The sequence below is a fragment of the Coptis chinensis genome, chromosome 2 (assembly GCF_015680905.1).
Source record: "Coptis chinensis isolate HL-2020 chromosome 2, ASM1568090v1, whole genome shotgun sequence".
In the NCBI taxonomy this organism is placed as follows: Eukaryota; Viridiplantae; Streptophyta; class Magnoliopsida; order Ranunculales; family Ranunculaceae; genus Coptis; species Coptis chinensis.
Genome location: NC_141457.1, coordinates 94,866,265 through 94,892,685, shown reverse-complemented (window position 1 = coordinate 94,892,685; position 26,421 = coordinate 94,866,265). Strand labels below are relative to the sequence as shown.

Genomic DNA, 26,421 nt, shown 5'->3' with positions numbered 1-26,421 from the left:
GCTTACCATTCATAGTATAATTTTTGTTATACTGAATGAAGTGAAAATTTGATGCAAAGAATATTGCAAACAAACAATGGAAAACCGCGCCCAAACCCCAAATTGTATTTCTACATTTGGGTTCTAATCTTGGAAGTCTCAGCTCGTAGCGTTATAGACTTCAACAAATTTGTTTTTTGTTTTTTGTTTTTTGTTTTTTGTTTTTTGTTTATTGCCAAAGTTGAAAAATGAGAGAAAGAAATAGGAGAGATAGAATAATATATTTGGAATCTCATGGTCTCACCATATACATTTTTTTTTCGTGTGAACAAAAAAAGATTTGTGGAAAAAAATTATTTGGATAGAGAATTAGATAAATCTTTATTTAGATTTTTCATTAGCTAGAGTTAGTCCATAGTAGAAAGCATGGTGGCCAAATGTGTGGTAGCTTAGAGATGTGATTAGGAGATTTTTCGCTCATAAGCGCATAGGAGCGAATTTTTTTATCTATGTTTTTTCAAATGATTGAATAGAGTGGCGTTTGAGATATTTATATATTAGTTAATTCCCATCTAATTGTCTTGAAATTCGGGGTGTAACATAATACATCGATTTCTATATTGGCTTATGACTCAGCAATATTCAAAATGTGGATGACAATACAAAATCTCACTGGTGTTAAGAACATTATATACTCCAAGGATAAATTATATGGAATTTGTGCTAATAATAAGCTATTTATTTGTGATATCAAGAGTGATCTTCCAAAGACAAGTGAAGTGCACATGTTGTTAAGAGGTGCAGACAATCACTACTTAGCAGAATGGTCAGGGCAGTTGCTACAAGTTCTTCGACAAGAATCTTAAAAAAGGTTCTGCACTACTTATGCTACTTATACGTTCGATATTTTCAAATTTGATTTTGCTTGTAACAAATGGCATCTTGTGGAAACCTTGGGACAACATGCTTTGTTATTGGGTTTTAATACCTCGGTTTCTGTATTGACTTTTGACTCGACAGTATTCAAGAGGAATTGTATCTATTTCACTGAATACTATCGTATGAAGTATTATGGAACTAATCTCGATATTGAAATTCCTTTTGACATGGGAGTTTTTAATTTGCAAGACAAAAAAGTTCAACCTTTTTCCACCAACACAATTCATGTTTCTCCATTTTCACATCCTGTATGAATTATTTAAAAACTCAATGGCTGATCGTCAACATTTTTATGGCATGGAACCTTTGCGCCGAAGTGAATTGTACTAGTTACTGCATTAAGTTAATAAACTTTATGTTATGCTTAGTTAGTTTAGTTTAGTTTAAACAACATCGTACAATGTTTTTTATTATTTCGAAACATTTAACAAAATAGCTTATATCTAGATACTTACACTCTCTCTTCTCTACATATTTTTTTTCGTTTCCGAGAGAAAAAAAGTGAAGTGGGAGGGAGGGAAAAAGAGGTTAGAAACCACGATGTTTTTTAGAGAGAAAAAGAGGCTCCCGAAGTAAGAAACCCTAAATCTAGAACGAACAAAATGTTTTTAAGATGTTTTGAAGGAGTTATCCATATAACTTCATGGACGAAATCAATTATCCCGTATATGATTAATAAAACAGATGTTTCATTATCTCCATGTTCTTAAAGAACTTATTTAGAGACCTCTACGGATTTATAGATGGGAGGTCCCCTATCAAGTTTACCACAAACTGTCTTAGCTGGAACTACAATCTAACATTTCTTTGTTACCAAGTAAAAAAATAAAAAATTGAAATACGTTCTCACTAATGTCATTACTTTACTTTGTTATTGGATCTTAGCAATTAAAACGATAAGTTAAACACACAAAGATGAGCAGTTTCAATTCATGAGCTCAATCTTTACCAGAAAAATACATCCAAACGGTTTTTTTTTGGTAGTAATTAACACTAATTATTCTTCTTTTGCATTGTTGTTTCGCACTTCAATTACTAAATAGAAAAAGGAGACTGAACTATTAGATTAGGGTCTCTCTCCAAATACAAAAAAAAAAAAAAAACAGTCACCCCAAATTTTTTAGGTTATTTGTGGGAAATCCTAATTGGGGGGAAAATCCTAATTGGCTCGTACAGTGGCGGTAATACTCGTTAACCATGTTTTTTTTGAGTGCTTTCTATTTTTTTTTACTGCCCTGCACAGTCGCACTTACAAAAAGCAAAAAAAAACAAGAAAAATTTCCGGAATCCAAAAAGAAAAGAAAAGAGAGAAACAAATGGAAAACCGGAAAGATTTGAAATCAATACTCCCATTTCTGCCACTAGTTCTTAGATCATCATCACTATTCTGGCCATCACAAGTAGTCAAAGCTTTAAAATCTCTAACCAAAGGTCCCACTCACTGCAACGTAGATTCAGGAGAAATCTTCTTTCTTGCAGTTGAAGATATTCGTAACTCACTTGGTCTTTCTTCTCACTCTCTAGCTTCTAATGCTGGACAAGGTTACTCTCTCTTCTTCGACGAGGTATATTTTTATTTAACTTATTCAATTATTTATATATTTATTTTCCAGGGTCTTGATTTTTTATTTGGGATAAATTTTATAGCTGATGACTAGTGTGGAATCGAACAAGTGGTTTGATGAGGTTGTACCGGGTTTGGCGAGTTTGTTGTTGAGGTTACCTGATTTGTTGGAGGGGCATTATGCCAAGGTTGATGAGATTGGGAATGGCGGAGTTGAGGGGTTTTGTGGTGTTGAGTTGGGTTTGAGGCAATTGGATTCTCAGCAAGCTGGCATTGTGTTTCTTAGTCAGGTAGTTACACGTCTGAAAATGTCACCCATGTATATGTTGTGTCACATAAGTAATGATGCTATTGTAGATGATGGTGTGTTTGATATGAGTCCGTCTACATCTGTCTTTGTACCTCCGTCTAGTGCGCCTGCTGCTGCCACATGTAGTAGTAGTACACCTAGTCATGATTCTCAGACTCACATGAACTCTAGTATTTTGGATTCTCCTCCCAGTAGTGTGCTCACTAGTCCCAAGTCCACTAGTTCTACACATGCTACACCTGTTGGGGTTGCTGCCCCTTTGGTTTCTTTTGACCATGCCTCAACCAGGGTCCAACAACACCATTCAGTTGGTGATGTCCTTGGTGATTTGAAAGCTGATTTGCAGACTAGGAACAAAATAAAATATACCGTTCATTATGTTTGCTATGTTTCCTTAATAGAACCCAAAAATGTTACTGAAGCTCTTAACAACGAAGATTGGATTCTTGCAATGCAGGAAGAACTAGGTCAGTTTGTCCGTAGCAATGTTTGGTACTTGGTTCCTAGGCCTTTGGATGTTAATGTCATTGGTACTAAGTGGATTTTAAAAAATAAAACTGATGAGTTTGGTACCATAGTCAGAAATAAGGCCAGGTTGGTTGCTCAGGGGTACACCCAAGTTGAGGGTATTGATTTTGATGAGACCTTTGCCCCTGTTGCTAGGTTAGAGTCCATCAGACTTTTGCTTGCCATTGCTTGTCATTTGCATATTAAGTTGTTTCAGATGGATGTTAAAAGTGCTTTTCTTAATGATGTTCTTAATGAGGAAGTGTATGTTGAGCAGCCCAAAGGCTTTGTGGATCCGCATTGTCCTAATCATGTGTATCGCCTTAAGAAGGCTCTCTATGGCTTGAAACAAGCTCCTAGAGCTTGAAATGAGCGTCTTACTTCATTTCTTTTGGAAAAAAGCTTTTCCCAAGGAAGTGTAGATAAGACTCTGTTTGTGAAGAAAATCAAGGGTGATGTGTTGATTGCTCAAATTTATGTTGATGACATTGTTTTTGGATCCACTTGTGAGAGTCGTGCTCTTTCTTTTGCTGATATTATGAGTTCCGAATTTGAAATGAGCATGGTTGGTGAGTTGAGTTACTTCCTTGGTCTCCAGGTTAGACAAATGGATAAAGGGATCTTTATATCTCAATCCAAATATGCTAAAGACTTAGTGAAGAAGTTTGGTCTTGACTCGGCAAAGCTTGCTCGCACTCCTATGAGTACGACAACTAAGTTGAGTAAAGACTCTTCTGGAAAAGATGTAGACCAGAAGTTGTATAGAAGCATAATTGGCAGCTTACTGTATCTGACGGCGAGTTGTCCTGACATTGCTTTCAGTGTTGGTGACTTGGTGCTTGTGCTCGATATCAGACTAAACCTAAAGAGTCACACTTAGTTGCTGTAAAACGCATTATTCGTTATGTGTTTGGGACTTTGGATTATGGTCTTTGGTACCCTATTGAGACTAATTCTGAGATAGCTGGGTACTCCGATGCAGATTGGGCGGAAATGTTGATGAGAGAAAAAGCACATCAGGTGGGTGTTTTATGTTGGGAATAGTCTTGTTGCGTGGCAAAGTTAAAAATAGAATTCCATTTCCCTGTCCACAGCCGAAGCTGAGTATATAGCAGCTGGAAGTTGTTGTGCTCAACTTCTTTGGGTGAACCAAATGCTTCATGACTATGGGATTCAGCAAGAAACCATGACAATTTTCTGTGATAACACTAGTGCCATAAACATAACCAAGAACCCTGTTCAACACTCTAGGACTAAGCATATAGACATTCGTCATCATTTTGTTCGTGAGTTAGTTGAACAAAAGGAGATTAGTGTGGAGTATGTCAAAACTGAAAAACAGCTAGCCGATCTGTTTACCAAGCCTTTAGATTCCCTTAGGTTTGAATGCCTTAGGACGTCTATTGGTCTTTGTGTCATTGATTGAAACTCCTTCTTCACAGAATCATGCCTAGTTGCCTATAGTTCTTTTTGTCTCCATGGTTCCAACTCTGAACTAGTTTATGTTCCTTACATTGTTTGTCAGTCTTCTGTTCATTCTTGGTCACAGCATGTTCAACACTTGTTTTGTTAGGCATCTTTTGTGTACCAGATCTATAGTTAATATTTTTGTTCATTTGACACACTGGTTAATTGATCATGCCTAGCCATTGCACCAACACCAACATAAAAAGAAAAATATATATATATATATATATATATATATATATATATATATATATATATATATATATATTTGCTTGGTGTACCCATGACATGATGGTATTTTTGTGCTTAGTTTATTTTCAATGCTTTATATTGATGATTTTATACCATCTGCTCTGTATAGGCGGGATTCATTTTTAAATTAAAAATCATCTGATACATTGATTTTTGGATTCTGCTGGGCGTTTCTTGCGTAGTTCTATCATAGTTAGGATCCATGTTTCATACCCAATACACTTGTCTACATTTTGTGATGCTTGGTCTAAACTAAGTATTGTGTTTTGTCTATCATCTTCTGTTTAGCATATAGCATGGTTCACGATGATAATGTTAAGTTTGAGCCGGGGAAAAAAAAAATTACACAACTAAGGAAACCGGTTGTAGTACATGTTGCAAAGACAGAGCAAAATGATGCAGGCAAAGCCATGCCACCTCAAAAACAGAAGCAGGTTAAATGCACAGAAAGAACAAATGGCTCAAGTGTTAAGAGTCCATGTCATTTTCTAAACATAGTTGGTATGCTAAACACTTCTTAGTTAACACCAATCATCACCTTGTGTGGATAGAGGATTTTTTGTGCACCTACATGATTCTCACTACGTGTGAACTTCTGTTTGCTTTGTTCATCAGCAATCGAGACTTCAATGTCTTGTATGATTCCATTTTACATTGCATCTCGCCTATATGATGTGATTTGTATAGTCTTTTCAATATTTTTTATTGAACTTTCAACTTTGTCGATCATATCTCCTGTTTGGGTTAACTGGCTTTGACACTTATCCATAATTCCTTGATTTTCTTTTATTTAAGGTTTGCATGATCATTCCCCAATGTGTTATATGACCATTACTATTTTCATAGCTCTCTCAAATATGATGCATCTGTAGACTGAACTTGCATTGACTCACTTTTCATTTTTTTGTTTCAATGCATTCACTTTGTCTGAACACATCACTACTTGGTTTAGTAATGAAGAATACAAATCTCGATTTGATTGGACATTGAGTATGGTTTGTGCTGTTTTTTTTGTGTGGTATTGAGTGTACATGTCTGCACAGTTTTCTGCCCACACCCCCCCACACACTTGTTGATAACATGGTTTTCTGCTACCGAGTGTGTGGTTTCCTGTAGCATGCTTATTCCATAATTTTTGCTGTGTAAATGTTTGATGTGGTCATGGACTAGTTTGTAGAATTCGTCACCTGCAACTACATGTTTTGTTTGTTCATGGTTCTATTAGTGAGGGGGAGTTCTGATTCTTGTGAGCTGAACATGCATCCCTACTTGTGTCATTTAGGGGGAGTTCATTTTTTGTTGGCTCGGTTTGATAATGCTTCCGCTGCTTATCTTTCACGTTGCATTTGATTGTTGTGTGGTACTTACCTTCACCTTTTGTCCTTTCGTGACAAAAAAGGGGAGATGTATCTGTGTGAGTGTTTGTTTTATGTGCAGGTCACTGATCTTATTGCTTCCAGAATTCGGTTCTGTCAAGGATGAATGAAGTTGTACTGAGGAACTTGTATTTTTTTAAGTCCATGTAATCAAATTTGTCTTTAGGTTGGGAAGTCTGGAGATACTATTTGTTTGCATGCTTTGTGAGGTTTTGTCACGAAATGAGCCAAAAGGGGGAGATTGAAACGCCCATTTTAGGTTTGTCCTCATTTCGTGTCACATAGGTTCGAGAATATGCATTAATTCCATGAACTCACCTTGAAGACATCATGATTGAAGTTACATTGAACCTGCGGATGGTGTCAATTTCATTGAATCACATCTAAGGTACGTATGGCTTAGATGACCTTAGGTTTTTGGAGAAGTATTTATTTTACTTGAACCTAAAGATTTTTTTTTCTAAATAAAATTTGTCCTGCTGTATTGGTTCTAAAGTTGCATGGGTTTAAAAGTAATTTCACAGTAAAATAGTAGTGGGCTTTCGAAATGTGTGTTTTTTTTTTGGAAAAACAGGACGTGGGTTAAGTTGAGAAAACCAACTTGGTTTTCAGGAAGTTTTTAAGGAGAACGTGAACAGTGGTTTTAAGGACCTTTTTTTTTCCTGAAAAAATTGTTCTCCGGATCTCTTGATATTTGATAAAATCTTTGCATTATTGATTTTGATTGATTTTCATATCTCTTCGAATTGTGTTTTGAATCAAGTTTGTTTGATAAAAGCAATACTTCTCCACTTCTTACAAATCGACTTCTTGTTGCGAGAACTTGGGGTCTATTTATTGTGAAGAATTCTTCCCAATACTTTAAATTCAATTTGTGATTCCTGCAAGAGGAGGATTGTTCTTTCACCTGCGAGAGGGGAAAGACTTGGGGACTTCGAGCATTCCGTTGAGGAAAGAAGATGGTGAGTTCATGATTGGGATAATGCATTTCTCACTGTGAGTATCTTCGATTCTATACATGTAAAACTTGAAGTTTTGTTCTTGTGTTTTTTCCATTACCTGAGATAGGTGGTGGCATGGGTTTTTCCCTGTGAAGTGGTTTTTGCCACCGTAAAATATCATTTTGCCGTGTACTGTCCTTTTTAGTTATTGCAGTTTAAGTTTAATTTTTATTGCAATTAGTTGATCAAATTAATTGAAATCTATTGCAAGTCTACCGAGAGAATTTCAGTATTACTAAAATTTTGTTATTTCAAGTGTTGAATGTATCTGATTTGTTATTAAGTTGTGACAATTGATACTTTGTTGGTCTTTTAGGAGTTGATTGCTGCACTCCTGGCTTGCTCCTTGTTTTGTTTGTTTCCGTCAACAATTAGACGTGGAAAACATCTTCCAATTATTAACTTTGATCATTTGTTTGCGTGAGTAACCTTCACCTATACTACATTATCATTTACTTCAGCTGGAAAAATTGTTTCGTTTATTTTGTTATAATTTTTTTCCAGGAGTCTTTGTCCCAGTTACAGCCAGAACCAAGAAAATAAAATATTGTGTCTTGTACATTATTTTAAAAGGATATGTTTATGCATGCCAAAAGGCTTTGTTTCTTTTGAACGGAAAGTTCTTCCACTGCATGATAATTGTAATTGCGTTTCTTATCCAAAATCTGATATTTGGAGCAAATCAACTGTCCCTCTTTGCCGTTTTGAGGTAACAAGTGAGCGTACATCCATGATCATTTAAATTAACCTTCAATATTTGCCTCGTCTATCTCATTATTATCACTAAATATAACTTGTTATTTACTGTTAGTGTTTCTCTGACTTAGGTCTGTCATTCAGGCTTGATAGAAGATCATCTGAATGAAGCTCTTGAAGTTGATTTTGCTAACAAGTATCTCGGAGGCGGTGCTCTTTCTAGAGGTTGTGTACAGGTTTCTTTCTTAAACTTCTGGTACAGATTCCGATTTATCAAGAAGAAGAAGAAGATATTGTCACCCTAATCATATGTAGCTTTGGTGATATTGATCAGTTGGATGGCTGACAATTATTATTGTCGTATTCTCAAATATATGTAATGCCACATTAGGACCAGATGTTGGCGTGGTAAAGTGCTCTTCGAAATCAATAGATTTGAAGATAACCAATAGAAGCAATATAAATTGTATCAATTTAGAGAAACTAGTATATTTTCCAGACTGATACTGTATACTGATGATTTCTAGCAGTTATCTCAGACAGTATTATGGAGTTTCCAACCCTATTGAAGCTCCTTTTATAGTGACAGGGTTTTTTATCGAGGAACTTTGGATTTTTCACTTCTATGTTGGTTTGCTATCCTTTATGTAGGAAGAGATCCGTTTCATGATCAATCCTGAATTAATTGTTGGGATGCTTTTCTTGCCTTCCATGTCAGACAATGAGGCAATAGAAATCGTTGGCGCAGAGAGATTTTCAAATTATTCTGGGTGAGACTATCTTTTATTTGCTTACGTCGTGAAATACGTAAGAATTTGGTTAGCATGTTCAGATTTCTTGGCTTAATTCTATTATGTTCATTTTTGTTATAGATATGCTTCAACGTTCCGGTTTTCTGGTGACTATCTGGATAGGAAGCCAATGGATTGCATGGGAAGACGGAGAACAAGGATCATTGCAATAGATGCATTGTGCAGCCCAAAAATGAGACAATATGGAGTTGATTGCCTTCTACGGTATGACCAATTAACAAGAGACAGAGAAAATTGAGTTACAGAGTACAGTGAAAGCATTGGATTTTAGTTACCTATTTTTACCATAACGGTGCTTATAATGTTAAAATGTCTGTTGTTTAAAGTGTCACTGTCTCACTGACATACCAGATCATATTTTTACCTGCGCAAAAAAAATACTAAAAAAAGAAGAGAGTATCAAGTCATAACAATTTTGTTTGAACTAATGCAAGTCCCAAATGTTTTAACCGAATGAGCATAGATGTGTACTCAAATCAGTGCATTGCTCTTATGAGCCAACAAGTGATTCTTTTTTATCCCTTTCTGTGGTTCACTGGTTCACAGTGGCCTACTTAAAGGGGTTCACATGTTAATTCTCTAGTTACACAGCTAGACTAGTATGTATCTTACTTTTGATTTCAACAGGGAAATTAACAAGGCATTCTGTGGATTTTTTGACGAATCCAAATATCAATTGTACCAGAAGCTTTTGGAAGATGATGATTTTTGCAAAGATCGTCTTGTTAAACAGGTTTTCGCTTTTATTCCATCTTTTATGTGGATTGATATTTATAATGCAAACCTTTATTTCCTGGCGTATTTGTTTTTGTCTGCTTCATGACCAGGCCTGCTGTAGAATTTGTTATGTAAACATATATACATCATCTAGTTGTTTGATTCACGTTCTTGTACTTTCTCCTAGTTGCATGAATCCCCTTCCACAGTCGAAGGACGAGAAGAAGAAGCAGCTCGTGCTGAATGGATTGTAAATTCTCACAGTGGGGAGAGTAGGAAGAACCGACTTCAACAATATTATCGGGGTTGTGGACGGGAAATTGGGGCTGTGGTGCTTTTCGGAGGAGACGTGGAGCTTAAGGCTGTAATCCAGTGGCTTGCTGCTTCTCAGGTAATTTCCCCCATTTTTACCGTTATTAGCTATTTGCATCTTTGTTTACTTTCCGGAATGAAAGTATTAATCTAGGCACTCTGCAGTTTTTAAAAAAATGGACCAAAGCCTCATGGTGCTCTGCCTTTGTGAGGATTGAGGCTTAAGCTCAATAAAAAAAATAAATAAATAAAGATAATGGGGAAAATTTGGGTTTAATGATTGAAGTTTGTGATTTCTAATAGAATGGGTGAGGGGTTTTGATGCTCAAAACATAACATAATAGGAGTTTTACTCTTTCTAAGAAGTTGTGAGAAGTTATGGAAAAAAAGTTACAAAAAAAAAGGTGTACAATTTGTTTTGTTAACATATATAAAGGCTTACGCCTTGATGCTTAAGCCTTAAGCCTCAGTGCGTTTGTTTTTTAATCTTGCAAGGCAGACAATGATGCTGCACGTCATGAGCTAGATGGAAAACAAAATTTAGCCTTGATAAGGGATACCGTTGTCATATATAAATATATAATCTTCATGTAAAGCATATATAGGTTGTTTGGGTTGTCATACTCCAATTAGTGCCTTGGTAAGGGAGGAAGAGATGTGATCTTACATTTCAATGACTTGGTTGCTTTAAAATTCTTGTAGATCAAAGAAATTTCTTTTTACATGCTTAGCCAGTTCTCATGGAGCTGAAAGACTCAACAATTCAAAATTTGGTTGATTAAAAACTCAAAACCCAGTTTTTAAACTGCCATTTCACTTTTGAATAGCTGGACGGTGTGAATAGTGTATTTCGTGGGACCTGGAAAGAGATATGAATCCTGTCATACTCAATGCCATGACTCTAGTATAAGTTGACACAAATCTTTAGGAAGTGTGTAGGAGATGTTGCTTCAAGACCGTTGCTTGGAAAGTGTTTTATGAGGTAAAATAATTTTATTAGAATGCAAGTTTCTATCAAAACAAAGGGATCTTTTTAAAGAAAAGGCTTATGTCTTGTCAAATGCTGTTTATAGTACTAAAAACGTGTTATTTATGCGAATGGGAGTGGATTATCCTTACATTGTTATCATTACTTTGAATTTATCATTATCTTTTGGTTTGAGTTCGTTGACTTGATTTTCTTTTAACTCAAGTCTGAATTCTCTCAGGCATTGAGACCTTTCATCCTGTACTACACATTTGAAGAGGCAGCATTATCGTGTTTGGACCAGGTACTTTCTGGTGAATCCTGTCAAAAGTTCATCATATATAGCATCCCTCTGACAACTATTAATTAGATTTTTCATGAAAATGAATCATCTGGTACTGTGTGTTTTACCACCTGTGTCACTACTCACTACTGAGGAACCTCAAACTATGTTTTTGACAGCAGTAGGTGTTTATCATGCACCGAGTCCTCCCCCATATTTAGTTTTTCCAATCTAAGTAGCATCTTGGACATTTGCCATGGAATTTTACATATAAGAATTTTCACACATTTACCCATCCAATAATATTGTAATATCACGAGTCTTTCCTTCTTCTGTTGTGCTATATCAAGTGTCCTTTCTTATTTCGGGACCATGCATCCATTAGTATCAATCATCATGGCTCGCCAACTAGTGGTCTTCCTCATGTTGTTTTGGTGGCCAGACCTGGGGACTGGTTAAGTGATGATAATTGTTCCATCAATCAATTTATTTATAATTATTACTATTATTTATATATATAGTTATTTTTTTTGTTGTTGTTGTGTGGGCTTCTAGTAGCAATCATTTTTAATTTGAATTCATATATATGGCTTGGCAGCTAAGTAGATGGATTCTATCACACGGATGGACTGTTGGGGATCTGTGGAATATGTTGTTGGAGTATTCATCTCAGAGAATAAAGGGTGAAACTCATTGCGGCTTCTTTAATTGGCTCCTTCCGGCATTGACCATCCATTAAATCACACATCTTGACAACACATTGCATGTAACACTATGTACAGTTTCACAGAGACTTAAAAAATCGTTTGTAAGCTCTACAATACTCGTATCAAGTGAAAGAAATCTCAATTAATTGACTATTGATTTATTCAATTATGTATTGTTATTATCATGATTGACGTGATACATGTATTTGGTATTTGACATTTCAAATGGGCTATTCGAACTAGGTATTTAGGATTGGTACATTTCAAACCAAATTTCTAGAGAGGGGAAGCCTGGGGCAGTTTGCTAATCCTTTGTTAGGAATATGGGAAGCCTAAGTAAACTTGGGTTGGTTTTGTCCGAAGCTATTATTCATTGGGATTTTATGAAATGATAAATTTCAAGAAATTTCCTTCCTTTTTAACTTTATACTAAGACAAAATGATAGGAGAAGGATCTGACCTCTTCCGTAAAAATCCCCAAAATTCATTTTGTTAAAAGGGTCAGTAGGTCACGTGCTATGCAAGTGAGTAGTTTAATTTTCTAAATTTACAGAGGGAAGTTCTATTCCCTTAAAAAAAAGGGTTATTTAGCTTTTGGCCCCACTTTATATATAGATATTAGCGTTTGGCTCTCTTAAGTTGGTTTATTCGTTTTTGGCTCCAGTTCTGTTAGTTGACTGGGTCAACTTTAACTGCTCAGTGTGTTTTGCTCATCATAATTTTAAAATGGCCTAAATACCCCTCACACGTGACTTTGTTTTTCATTAATTTATCTTTTATTTTTTTATATTGAATTGATTAAGTAAATTAATTAAGTAAATTACTAAAGGCTAAAAGAAATAGGAGTGGTGTAATCTTGTTCGTTCACTTAAATTCCATCCAACAGCTACTGCTACTCTTGAACCAAATCTTGTTTATCTCTCAAATCTCACCAAATCTTTTCAAAATCTTGCCAAAGAGACCCCCAGTAAGTGATCTCAAGCACTCCAAGAATAGATGAAATTCTTGTTGACTTCATTGGTGCAACTTTAAGCCATAATCTAGCTACGGGGTTAAATTAAACACTAATACCCATCTGTGTGTTTTAAAAGAGGTCTTGTCAACCCTCCCAAAGTTCATCAGTAGTCCCCTTCACCTTCAAAAGCGGCTTCCCGAAACACGGAACAAATCCTATTCGCGAATTGGCATGCTGCTAGTTAACCAAGGTTTACTTCAGCTATAGTGCAAAATCCATTGTATTTCCATCTTAACTGCTTTCAAGCTAGAACAACCTCCAACAACATAAACATCTTCCCCAATGGTAGCAATAGAGAACTGAACCCCTTTAAAATATCACAGTTGATCTTATGCCATTGATCAAGAGATGTGTCAAATGCATGAATTTGTTCAGAACAGTAACCATCTTTTATAGCAACAAAGAAGAACAGACATGGCGTCTGATATTCTCGCCTCAAACGTACGAACCTACCTGTGGATGTCAAGCATCTCCATTTCTTGCAGTCATGAGTAATCATAAGAAGCCTTACTAAGCACAATTCTAGAATTTCATCTGAAAGATGGGTAATTTGATGTAGCAAAAGATAACGAAGGTATAGTTGGGGGATTCTGTAAACTAGGGAGTAGTGGACGACCGACATTAGATTGGGTATAGCTCTTGGAAGAAGAGTTAGATTAGATTGGGTGTAAGAATGTAACTAGGATTTCAGATTTGGGGAAAATGTAGAAGAGAGAAGACTTTAGACCGAGGGAAAATGAGAGAATGAGAAATGCATCATTGCAAGCGCGCGATCTCACCAATCCAATTCCAAAGAATTTGCTCTGGGAAACTTTGAGGGGGTTGGCGTTGGATGTTCCGATTAAAATCATGCCGCCCCACTTGACTAACTTTATGTTTCAAAATTTGTATTGAATTTCAAAATCGAAATTTTACGAAACTAGTATTTACAAGATTCGCGTGCAACTCACGTGAAGGGTAAAATTGCCATTTTGAAAATATACTACGGAGCAGTTAAAGCTGACCAGTCAACTAACGAAACTGGGGCCAAAAACGAATAAACCAACTTAGGAGTGCCCAAAAACGAATAAACCAACTTAGGAGAGCCAAACGCTAATATCCATATATAAAGTGGGGCCAAAAGCTAAATAACCCTAAAAAAAAATTAAAAACTGCAAAATTAGTCAATATATCTTTTTTGATACCCCAAAAAAACCCACCTCCTTCCCCATAAAATAAATTCAAATAAAATTACGCGCACTCAAAAATTTCCAGCCTTGTACTAAAAAGTAAAAACCATCTCATTATTTTCCTTAAAAAAAAAAAAAAACCCCATCTCTCTTCCGTGCAAATTATAGGGCTTGTTTGGTTTAAAAAAAAAAACAAAAAAAAAAGGCAAAATGCAAAATAGAAGAAATGAGGAGTTTTTGAGGGTTTCTCTGTAATTTGAGGAAGAAGATGAAAAGGGTAAGAAGCGAAACCCCTTTTAATAATGTTGGTAATGGTGGTAGGAAATTTAGATTGTCACATTTCTTGTTGGGGTTAGCTACATTGTACCTGATTTTCATTTATTTCAAGTTCCCACAATTTTTAGAGATTGCCACGACGTTGGGTGGTGTTGATGATGCTAGTTTGGTTAGAAATGAGGAGCCCAATGATGTGGATCTGCATAGGTTGTTAGAAGAAGAGAATGAAATTAGTAGCAGTAGTAATAATGCACCATTGAAATTGCCTCCTCGTCGTGATGGGGAGTCGATTAAGCCTCTTCAGATTCAGTATGGACGGATTACGGGCCAGATTTTGAGAAGGATGGAGAATAAAACGACGGGGGTTGAGGATGATGATTATCAGGTTTCGTCGTTGGAGAGAATGGCTAATGAGGCATGGACACTGGGTACTAAGGCTTTGAAGGAATTGGAGAATAATGTTAATGAGGAGAATACTCAAGCTCAGACTTCTGTACTTGAAGGGAGGCGAGAAGAAGGGTGTACTTCTTCAGTACAAGTGAGTGGAGAACAACTAGAGAAGGGTGACGGCGAGCATTTGTTGTTTCTTCCATGTGGACTTGCAGCGGGTTCATCGATAACTGTTATAGGAACACCACATCATGCTCATGAGGAAAATATACCTCATTTGGCAAGGTTGAGACGTAAGGATTCTAAGGTTTTAGTTTCACAGTTTATGGTTGAATTGCAAGGGTTGAAGGCTGTCGACGGGGAGGATCCACCGAGGATTTTGCATTTGAATCCTCGTTTGAGAGGCGATTGGAGCCACAAGCCAGTTATTGAGCATAATACATGTTATAGGATGCAATGGGGGACGGGGCAAAGGTGTGACGGAGTGCCATCTAAGAATGATGATGACCTGCTTGGTAATTTTTCAACCTAAACAACTTAAATTGCTAGCAACAACTATGCACATTAGTTTGTGGAGAGATTAATAGTTTGTAGGCACTTATATCAGTTGGAAATACAAAACAGCTTCCATTTACTTAACCTGAAGGTATAAGTTGCTTTCCTTAAGTTTATAGCTTACAATACCACATTAAGGAATTTTTAATACTGTGATTAGACGTACCATTTAAAATGTGTTTAGTATAGGCAGCTGAGTTTAGACGTAGTAGGGTGATCCATGGGACTTGGCCCTGAGGAAAGCAAGATCCTTTTTGTGAGTGATCCTTGGATATGCAAAATGTAAGAGCAACGTGGTCCGAGAGTCCCTAGGATGAAAGGCGCCATAAGACTGTTTGTTAGGTAGAATGAGTTTGGTCACACACAAGTAATATGTTTTTACTGCTTCTGACCAGCTATTGAAAATATATAGTTGGCTTAAACTGGAAATCATGTTGATGGGATTCCTTTTGATAATTGAGAAGTGTGGCTTTTAAAGTGTCGTTTGTTATATACGGGATAGAGTGCACAATTTGGTTTCTTAGATAGAATAAAGTTTTTTAGAACATCTTTTTTACTTTTTGTAAAGAGCGTGTTGTACCCATGTATGTGTATCTGTGGATTTTATGTTTTGTCGTACCAAGCTTTTAGTTCTTTAAACTAAAACATTTTCTAGAAAGAAGATGTGGTAATTATGTTTTTCAAGGGTGCTAGTTAAGTTATCCTTCTTGTTATGTGGTTACCCACGTTGGATTTGGTGCCATCTTGTCTAATCATAGGCATGTTGGATACTTAGCGTGCCTAATATTAATTGTTGTATTGTGATAGTTTGGTTCTTCAGCAAGTCTTTCAGCCTTTTGGGCTTAAACACTGTTCTGTTATCTTTCGACTTTGAAGGAGAATGTTGCCATGGATTCTATATACTTATTGTCAAAATGATACATGTTTCAAAAATGGCAACTCACTGGATGTATATTTGTCTTTATGTGTGATTGGTTGTCTGGGTTTTTCTGTTTTTTTTTTTTTTTTTTTTTTTCTATGTTATTTTCCCCTCGCATGAATAAGTCGATATATGAATTTTCTCATAGTCATACATACGCATGCGTTCAGGTTTAATAACGGGTCTATGAAATTTTGGCAAGCTTAACTGCTTGAGTTTGTTATCGTGCACTCTGTGGTTTGGGGACCCTGTTGGAGGTATTTAGAAATTCATTGTAGTTATCTCTTGGCCATTTACTCTTGTGGGAAGCTTGATTGATGGGGGCTTAATCGCTTAGCTCCCTGTCTAGGTACTCCTTACTCTATCAGTTTGCGAGGTTATTCTGTGGTTTAAGGGTTCAGTGAGAATATCAGAAATTATCTAGTTGCTGTAAATTCGTAAAATGTATAGTGGCCTTTGTGGTGTACTTGATCATGAATTAATAGCATCTAATAATTGTTTGTTTGTTTATGTGGTTGTCTCAGTTTAGTGTGGACATGGTTTTCATTACACGTGGATATCTAAGGGAGCTTCTTATTAAAACTCCAGTTCTTGTATGTAATAAATAACTCGGCTTGTGTCTATGTTTCATCAACATGAGCCACATATTTCTTTCTCCTACAATAACTACTTTTCATTGATCTCCCTCTGTCTTCTTCTGTAAACATAGTTCTGAGATTTGTCCAAAATTTATTAGGAGATGTTAGTTTGAAAATATAGTTAAGTAAAAGTTATAGCAGATCTAGTATTTGTTGGTTGCTTACTTCTTGAGGCAGTAAACCGTGGAATTCACAATTAAGGCTTTGTCCCCACAGATGCTAAAACAAATTAGAACTAAATTAGCTTCATTCTTCATGTTGTCCTTCTCTAAGCCACTGTAGAATGACCTGAGCGGAGTGAGCGGTTTTCTTTCAATGTGCTTTTCTCTTGTCTGGTTGGATAATCATGACATTGTCCTGGACCACTATTTTGGAGACACTTCTACCAAATATGCTGACTTTTTTTTTTCTTTGCTTTTATGAGTTATTCATGCTGGTACTTGGTTTAAGTGGCACTTGACGTTTATATATATGCATGTGCATGTATAGTGCGAAGGGCACGCTTTTAAATATGTGTTGAACTGTGAAATACTGAAATATGTTTTCATTTCCCCCTCATTATCTGTCTCTGTATTGATTTGCCCATATTTCTAAATTTTTTTTGGGCAGTTGATGGCTTTCGTAGATGTGAAAAGTGGATGCGAAGTGGTAGTGTGGGGTCAAAAGAGTCCAAGACAACCTCATGGTTCAAAAGATTCATAGGTCGTGAGCAGAAACCGGAAGTGACCTGGCCGTTTGCTTTTGTGGAGGGTAGAATGTTTGTTCTCACTGTGAGAGCTGGTGTAGAAGGATACCACATAAGTGTGGGTGGACGACATATGACTTCATTCCCTTATCGAACGGTAATTATAGCATGAAACCACTTTTGCAAGGAATACTAATAATTTGGGGACCACGCAACGATTAACTATAATGCTAGGGCTTCACACTTTATGTTTTTTCCACTTTTTTTTATTTCACCTCTCTCTCTTGCTCTCCCTCTCTCTTGGGGATGCTCCATATCTTAAGTAATCTGGTTGACCTAGTCTAGTAGTCTGTCTCCTTTTAAGAACGAACTGATAAACAGACATATGGTTCGCGATTTTTCTCTTCGGAGATCTCCTAGGTGGGGAGAGTGGAATGCGGGGCTTGATATGAGAGGTATATGATATATTCCTGTCCATTTCTATCATGAGCTGGCATTTCTCTACTTCAACAACTTTTTGCTTTTGCTTACAGTGCATGATTATGTTTTCTGATTTCATAACCTTGCTCCCGTTGTTGGAATCTTGGGATCTCTATTAATTGATTATTTACATCTGCTTCTGCAAATAGCTTGAAGTATACTCTACTGACTGGAAGTATGAATATTCCTTCAGGGGTTCACACTTGAAGATGCCACAGGATTAGCAATTAAAGGTGACGTGGACGTGCAATCGGTTTTTGCCACCTCTCTTCCCGTCTCACATCCAAGTTTTTCACTCCAACGAGTCTTGGAAATGTCTAATATCTGGAAGGCCAATCCTTTGCCTAAAAGGCCCATTCGACTTTTTATTGGGGTTCTTTCTGCTACAAATCACTTTGCAGAACGCATGGCAGTTAGGAAAACATGGATGCAATCCGCTGCTGTCAAATCTTCAAATGTTGTGTCCCGCTTTTTTGTTGCATTGGTGAGTTAGCACTTGTTATTTTTTTGAGGTACATAAGAATTTGCACATATTCGTAGACAAACATATTTGAAAAACGTATTTTAGGGATTGTACCTGCTTGTAGTCTCACTTATACAGTTGGGTAGACGGCTTGACACACATATGCATGAAATTTGTGGATTAGCAATCAGCATATTGTATTACCCCTCTCACAGTCAGTACTTTTGGAAAATGTCAGTATCCTGATTCCTGAATAATCTTAGAACCTAAATCCAGTTCAGGAAGTTTTTCTGATCTTCTATAACATATACAGACATATCATATATATCTATCTAAAATGTTGGTAGATTTTCTGTCGCTTCTGTGCTATTTATGCTGTTAATGTTTATAGCATTTGGTATCAGATATATTCTTATTTAAGCTCACCATGTAGAACCCAAGGAGGGAAGTCAATGCAGTGTTGAAGAAGGAGGCTGCTTACTTTGGTGATGTTGTAATTTTGCCTTTTATGGATCGGTATGAGCTTGTGGTTCTCAAAACTATTGCAATCTGCAAGTATGGGGTCAGTTTTCTTTTTCATTTAGTCCGTCAGCTTCTTTTATCGGATGTTACCTTTGATTTTTCTATTTTTTTTTAAATGCAGTTTATTTCGGCCTTTCTTGAATCCTCACGTAATGTCTTACATATCCTTTTGCAGATTCACAATTTGACTGCTTCATACATCATGAAGTGCGACGATGATACCTTTGTACGAGTGGATACTGTTTTGAAAGAAATTAGTGGAATTTCTCCAAAGAAGTCTCTTTATATGGGAAATCTCAACCTTTTGCACCGACCTCTTAGAAACGGAAAATGGGCTGTTACTTATGAGGTATGTTTGCCTAGTTCTATCCACGAGAAATATTCTGAAAAACATGTGTTGCTAGCATGTCTTCGAGAACAAAGGACACCATCAGTATTTGAGTATTCATGGTTCCAACCCCAGGGTATCTAATATACAATGATCGTTGAACTTTAATAAGGACTTCATTCCCTTACTGTATAGCATGGTTATGACTTATGAGATTGTGGTGCTCCAGTCCCAGAGATTCACTGCTGATGCCAACCCTATGGTGCATGAGGGCTTATTTTCATATTATATGTACAACGTATTGGCAAGACCTACTTGATTTAGCTAGGAATAACAGTTTACAAAACATCTGATCATAAGTCATATTGCAGGATTATACAAGCCAAAACCAAATTATTGTTAGCTATTGCCTTCTATTTTAACAGTGAAGACTAAAATGAGATTTTTCGATAGCTTAATGTTTCGCTATTTTTGTAGGAATGGCCAGAAGAAGTATACCCTCCTTATGCCAATGGACCAGGGTATATCATCTCAATCGACATTGCCAAATTTATTGTCTCTCAACATGCCAACCAAAGCTTAAGGGTATACTAACTCATCAAAGCACACTTTCTTCCCCATATATGGTCTTTTAAATTAAGTGAAGCTTTGCTTTATATCTTGTTTATATTTTAATTTTAGATATATGAACCGAGGCACCTACAGCAATGGGCAGATGCTGCTTTTAATATGGGCACAATATTTAATCTATATATGGACAAATGTTAGTCTGCCTAATATTAAAACCTTTCGACTTTCTCAGTTATTCAAGATGGAGGATGTTAGCATGGGAATGTGGGTTGAGCAGTTCAATAGCTCCACTCCTGTGCAGTATTCACACAACTGGAAATTCTGTCAGTATGGCTGTATGGAGGACTACTATACTGCACATTACCAGTCACCGAGACAAATGTTATGTCTGTGGGACAAGCTGGCAAGAGGTCGAGCACATTGCTGCAACTTTAGATGACAGCAACAGTTTTACCAATGAAAAGTCGTCTTTCCACTTTAATCCTTGTAAAATCCACACTTGGATCATTCTGTAGAGTGTTATTATCCACAATTTTGTTGTGCACCCACATTTTTGGGATTTACGGCAGTTCCTTTGGAATCGCTGCTTACACCAGTGTAGAACTATGTTGTATATTCTTTACAAATCAATATTGTTTGAACGCTTTTAGTGGTGATTATAATTCTTTTATCTTTGATCAACTTCCAGAAGCTAATTGAGCCAAAATTTTGCACAATGTTCAAACCTTTCTTATTTGCGGCATTATTATGTATTCGCGTTGAACCAAAACACCCTGACCTAAATCTCAAACTGAAATATTGCACACTATATCGAGAATTCGAGATAGACCGAAATATCTGTTCTGAACTTCCCGTAGTTTATGGGCCGTGGGTTTGGGTTCTACGAACCGATCCACTTGCACACATATATAAACCGGCAACAAGTAACAAAATAGTGAAGTAACAGAAGAGAACAAGTGTGAAAACAAACACATCCACTACTTTTTTCTCTTGACTAACCAGAAAATGGAAACTAGCCTTCATCATCATCATACAACAACGATCTTCTCATCCACCAAACCATTACTTCCTCCTCAACTCAGGCCCAGCTCCATTACACTTCCTTTGTTTTCAGCTTCTACTAGTACTACTGTTTATACTGCTCCTGTTTCTCTAAGAAAAAAGAAGCATATTGGAATTGTTCATTTTTCCGCTGCTGACTCAACCAGCTCACTGTCGGTAAACGATAACGATGACACACCTTCTCAGGACCTTGCTATTCTTCTAGAAGTGGAAGGGTTTGTTGTCTAAAACTTCTCTTTCTTTTTGCAATTTAAAATGTTATTTGGATTCCATTTACTTTAATGTTTCTTTCTACATTGTAGAGTCCTTATGGATGTATATCGCTGGGGCAATCGACAAGCCTTTAATTTAGGTAGCACACTTTTTTACTGACTTTCATACTGTATTGTAAAATGCAATGATTGATATACCAAGTTTTATTTGTTTTATCAGCATTTCAAAAACTTGGCCTTGACTGTGCAAATTGGACTGAACCTATTTATTTGGACCTTGTAAGGTTTGTACTGCTTACTCATGATATTTAACTTATAACCAGTTTTATTGACTTGGTATGTAATGTTGTATCGGTTACTTTGTAGGAAAGCCTTTGATGATGAGGAGAGGATGCTGGTCCTGTTTTTTAACAGGGTAAGCTTTGAAATATCCATGTTTTTGTTCATTCATGTATTTTATCATTTTCATTTATTTCCTTTTATGTTCAATTCATTTTGCAGATTGGTTGGCCTACTTCTTTACCCACAAATGAGAAGGAATCATTTATGAAAAGTGTTATGCGGGAAAAGGTAGTTTTAAGATTTTGCATTAGCTGTATATACCTTGAAAACTTTAGTAAGACTAATAGGACATAATGTCTTCAGCATAATGAAATTGTTGCAAACATATCTATAGACCAGAGACCTTAGTATGTATCAGGTTATAGGATTCTGATAATAGTCACAATTTTGAAATTTTATTCCACTACTTTGAGCCCTGAGGTGAGCTGAACAAAGCTGTTCCTTCCATTCAAGTTGATTTGTTTTCACACCTTCTATTGTTATATTCAATCAACATCTCTTGCTTTGACAGAAGTTTTGCTCATTACTCATTACATCTTTGAATTAGTAGAGTTAATGATGGTTTCTAGATCTTGACATGTAATGAATAAATTCCATGCCACACTTGTCTTCGATGAAATTAGAATTCAGGATCTATCTTCAGTTTGCATCATAAGCCTTTAATCATACATCTCTAAGACTCTTAATGCATATAGAGTAGATGTAATTAATATGTTACTACCTGTTGAAGTAGTTGGCTTGAATTTGTGGGAGAAGAAACACAATATAGTCTTGATTTGTTTCCTGTTTAAGTTGAAGATTTCCGATTTCTGTTTTTAAATTTTTTTAGTGGGTGTTCATCCGAATAAGTTTCTTGGTCCATTCTTATGTCCTAAACTTCTCCGTGGTTCTTATTTAACAATTTTACTTTCGTGGTTTAACTGTTTTTATGGTCATAATTTCTGTGCCAATCATTAAATTTGTGTTTAGTATTCTGGCAGCGGAATGCATTGGATGAGTTGATTTATAACAAAAAAGTCTGCCTTTACGACCTGGAATAGAAGAGTGAGTTGTTTGTCTATTAATTTGTTTTGTTGTGGATTCTTATTGGAATGATGTCCACCCTGCTTGGGTTATCAATCTCTCATAGGCTTCAATGTTTTGTGTATATTACCATGATACTGGCAAATCCTTTTCTTTTCATTATGGAAACTTTTTATTTGTTGCCTTTGTTCTTATGTAAATTCCGTATGCTCTTTTATCTTATTATCCCTGTGGTCAATTACGTAGGAACTGGATAGTTGCCACTTTACACCTTTCTGTATTAATAATAAAGGATGATGCAAGATAGGAGACTACAAAAAACCAAGCCACATCCTTTCTCCGCTCATTTCTGTTTTCCTATTTTACTTTTCTCTCCACCTTTAAAAAAAATTTAACTCTTTAGGTTTCTTTTTGTATTCCAGTTCAATTGTCAAATTAAACAGCGTTGTAACTCTTAATGAGACTGACATGTATTAGGTTGTTGTGTTTTAAGTAGGCGTGTTCTCGTACAAAATATGATATGAAATTTGTACACTAGTGTAGTTTTGTGACGGGTAACACCTACACATGCTAGTATCTTAAGAAGTAATCGCTCGATCAAGCTATTCAGGTGAGATAGCTTTACATTAATTGATTGGCCTTTTCCTAAAGTCTTACAGTATTCTGTGTAGTGCCTATATTATTACCTTATTACTTTACTTGAGACTCAAACTGGTCCTTGGTTGTTGTTCTTTCAAGGAAAAAGGCAGATCCTCAATAAGGTTCTCACAGCTATTCAAATAATAATGATAGAAAGGTATAAAATCACATGTATTGGTGCAAAGTTGACCTAGCCAATTTTTTTGATCATGTCAACTTTAACATCTTGAGTTACATGATAGACTATATGGGTTAGTGAAAAACATCTAGAGGAGCTGGGTTACGAAGTGTGTGTAAACGATTTCATTCTCTATTTATGGTGAATTTGAGTAGTTTCGTGTTTGTAAAGCATATTTTGTCTTCTTTCATTTGTTTTGTTGTCTGTCTTTATTTTATATATATATTTTAATTTTCTCCTGTATCTGACTTTGTTTTTCTTCCCTGTTGTGGATATTTTCTGACAGATTTCTTGATGATGCACTTGTTGGAGGTATACCTGTCGTCATACTAACAGCATACTGTACAAACGATGAGAAAATGACAAGGTTATTATTCATACTGATGTTTAAGCTTCAATATGTTCTTTAGGTTTCTGTTTTGATGATACACATACCAAATTTATTTTAAAACTGTGTGATAAAGAGATTCCTAATTAAATAAATAAATGAATGAAGGATTCTATAATTTGTTTTTGATTTAACTATTGAAGATAGCTATCTATAAATTTTTTTCTCGAAAAATAAAAAATGTATAATTTCAAGAGGAAAACTTGGTATTTAAGGTTTGGTCAAAATATTATTCTTTAGATTAGTATTTCGGTCTACAATCTAAAACTGCATTCATCGTGTTATATTGGTGCAATGGCATTGCACCGTTCTGATATCCTTTTTCTGGTTAAACACTGTTAGGCCAATCATTGAAAAGCTTGGTCAAGAAAGAATTTCAAGGATAAAAATTGTTGGGAAGGAGGATGTGGAAAGAAGTTTGTATGGTCAGCTTGTACTTTCTAAAAGTGTTTCTTCTGGGTTGGATGAGCAATTGGCAGAGGAAGTAAGAAAAGCAGGTGTATTCTCGATCCTGAGATTTTTGGCCTGGTTTATTATATATTTTCTTCTTTTTGGGGGATCTTTTTAATTAAAAGACTTCTTATACTTTTCTGGTGCAGCTAATGCTGAGAAACACAAGATTGCCAAAGAGGTTGAGGCAATGCTGAATGTGAGCGTTGAGATTGGTAGCGGTACAACTGAGAGGTATCTCCATATCTTACCATCTCTTACAAAAATTGTCAATTTTATGTTGGAGAAGTCCAAGCTTTTAGTTTTTCACAGAAGACAGAAATAGGAATGATTTGCAAATATTGTGAGGAAATATATTGCTCCAAGAATGCTGTCTTAATGTCTTTGTGTTTGTTTCCAACAACACTTGAGGAATTTTAGTAAGCTTTATACTCATGAAACTAGTTTCACTATCCAGGACCTCCTGTGGACAGTCTGTTTGTCACTGTATCATTGATTAGTAGAGATCGGAATCTCAGTTCATTGTGGAGCTGTTGAGACATATTTAACGACCATTCCAGTAAATGATGCAGAAGTTAATTGCTACATCAGTTAAGACTTAAGACTTACAGATGCATTTATCTTTAGGAAATTAAATGGTCCTCTTAATGCCTTTGGTTCCAAAATGGGAAAGGATCAGGTGGGCCCTGGACCAAAATTAGAAATTCTTACTACAGAAATTCCTATCCTGTTTATGCCTTGTATATTGCTCTCAATCACACACAGAATGTTGGGTTATCCCTTGGTACACCTACTCCTATATTAAGGCTTAACCTTTTGTTTGTATAAATTTCTTTATTTAATCACATTCTTATGTGAATCAAATCTTTGATGAGAAAAGAAATCGGATGGTTACATGGTTTCAGTGAAGTTGATTTCTTGTGGGGGTATATTGATCAGATCAAGTAATGGACGGACTAATCCATGGGTCAGTGGATCTGGAAAGAACAAGTCTGTGGCATGAAAGACTGTATCCGAATTGATAATCCTGTACCGACCAGCTTAGATTCTTGCCAATTTAGCAAATTACTTTTGTTTTCACTGTTTTACCTTATAATTGCGTTGATACTCAAAAAAACTAAATTAGGGGTTTCTATTTTGTGACTTAAATATGGTATGGAGGAGTGAAGAGCACATACATACATACATATAGTTTGTGGATTCTTTCTGTTTCCAAAGTTACCAATAAGCCTATGACTCGTTCATTTATTCAGCTTTCAAAGAATTGTGGCTACACTTCGTGCGGGAGCAGAATATACAGGGGTTCCTGTACAAAACTGTGTGCTCATTGCAGGAAGTAAGTCTGGTTTGCTTGGTGCCGAGCGCATAGGCATGCCATGCGTCGTACTTAGGAGCAGGTAGGTGCTTTTACAAGCCTACTGATATGCTTTTTCATGGAAACTTTTGTTCCATGTTAAGATTGTAGAGATTCTTGATTCCTACCAAGCAAGTGTTGAACTTGTTTTGTTCTTTAGTACATATTCTATTGGCACCTCTAGTGCATTCCACATAATTAATGCTATGCGCTTACGCCACCCATATCACAGTGTTTATTCCTTTCGTACTTTAAGGTCTACTTGTTGAAAACAACTAATCACTTATGTAACTGGTGGATTTTGTAATTTGTAATTTGTAATTTGAAATTTATTATTATTATTTTTTGAATATAGCTTGACATCTAGAACCGAGTTTCCTTCAGCTAATGCTGTAATGGATGGCTTTGGAGGACCAGATCTCACAGTCTCAAGATTACTCCAAAAAGACCAACTTGAGGCTTAAAGGCATGCTGAGCACATATCTAGTAGGTGAGTGTGTTTCCCATCTTCCTGTTACAAACTCATTTACTGGAAGTGCCATGGTTAGTGGTGTATGTGTCGGAACCCTTACAGAAGAATTTGCTCTATTTGATTTGCCAACACAATTTTTTTTTCCAGGTATAGCCTTCACATGCGGTTGGAGACAGCGTGAGAAGAGAGGAGGTAGGCGAGGGTTTTAGTAATTCTTGGCAAATTAATGGGAATTATTTATATCACAGCAACTCTTGGTAGAATGTGTGATGTAGAATGTAACCATGACCATTGAAGGGCCAGAACTCAAAAGTTACAATGGAACCTTCGATTCATATCATGCAGGGACAGTGGAAGTGAGCATTAAGATGTGTAAGAATTCTGTTCTACAGGCTAGCGTTG

At 36.1% G+C, this 26,421-nt stretch overlaps 2 protein-coding genes and 1 pseudogene across 3 annotated transcripts; all 3 read left to right on the top strand.

The window, feature by feature from the left end:
- Window positions 1-2,162: 2,162 nt before the first annotated feature.
- LOC147519212 (poly(ADP-ribose) glycohydrolase 1-like) lies at window positions 2,163-12,078 on the top strand. The gene is given in 13 exon segments (XM_086590885.1): window positions 2,163-2,483; window positions 2,566-2,772; window positions 7,712-7,815; window positions 7,900-8,104; window positions 8,223-8,327; window positions 8,743-8,861; window positions 8,964-9,107; window positions 9,531-9,636; window positions 9,808-9,916; window positions 9,919-9,956; window positions 9,958-10,011; window positions 11,141-11,203; window positions 11,781-12,078. Coding segments are annotated over 13 exon segments (1,644 nt in total). The 5' UTR covers window positions 2,163-2,234; the 3' UTR covers window positions 11,922-12,078.
- A 2,125-nt stretch (window positions 12,079-14,203) lies between these two features.
- Window positions 14,204-20,580, top strand: LOC147519211 (hydroxyproline O-galactosyltransferase GALT2-like). The gene is made up of 7 exons (XM_086590884.1): window positions 14,204-15,254; window positions 17,461-17,693; window positions 18,210-18,500; window positions 18,913-19,041; window positions 19,177-19,350; window positions 19,807-19,914; window positions 20,132-20,580. The coding sequence occupies exons 1-7, from the start codon at window positions 14,342-14,344 to the stop codon at window positions 20,336-20,338; spliced, it is 2,055 nt and encodes a 684-aa protein (XP_086447010.1). The 5' UTR covers window positions 14,204-14,341; the 3' UTR covers window positions 20,339-20,580.
- A 267-nt stretch (window positions 20,581-20,847) lies between these two features.
- On the top strand, window positions 20,848-26,355 carry LOC147519210 (CBBY-like protein; annotated as a pseudogene). Its single transcript, XR_015212079.1, has 12 exons — window positions 20,848-21,176; window positions 21,264-21,313; window positions 21,394-21,457; window positions 21,540-21,588; window positions 21,675-21,743; window positions 22,496-22,559; window positions 23,642-23,722; window positions 24,086-24,240; window positions 24,343-24,427; window positions 25,447-25,590; window positions 25,903-26,037; window positions 26,167-26,355. The product of XR_015212079.1 is annotated as a CBBY-like protein (transcript).
- The last annotated feature ends 66 nt before the right edge of the window (window positions 26,356-26,421 follow it).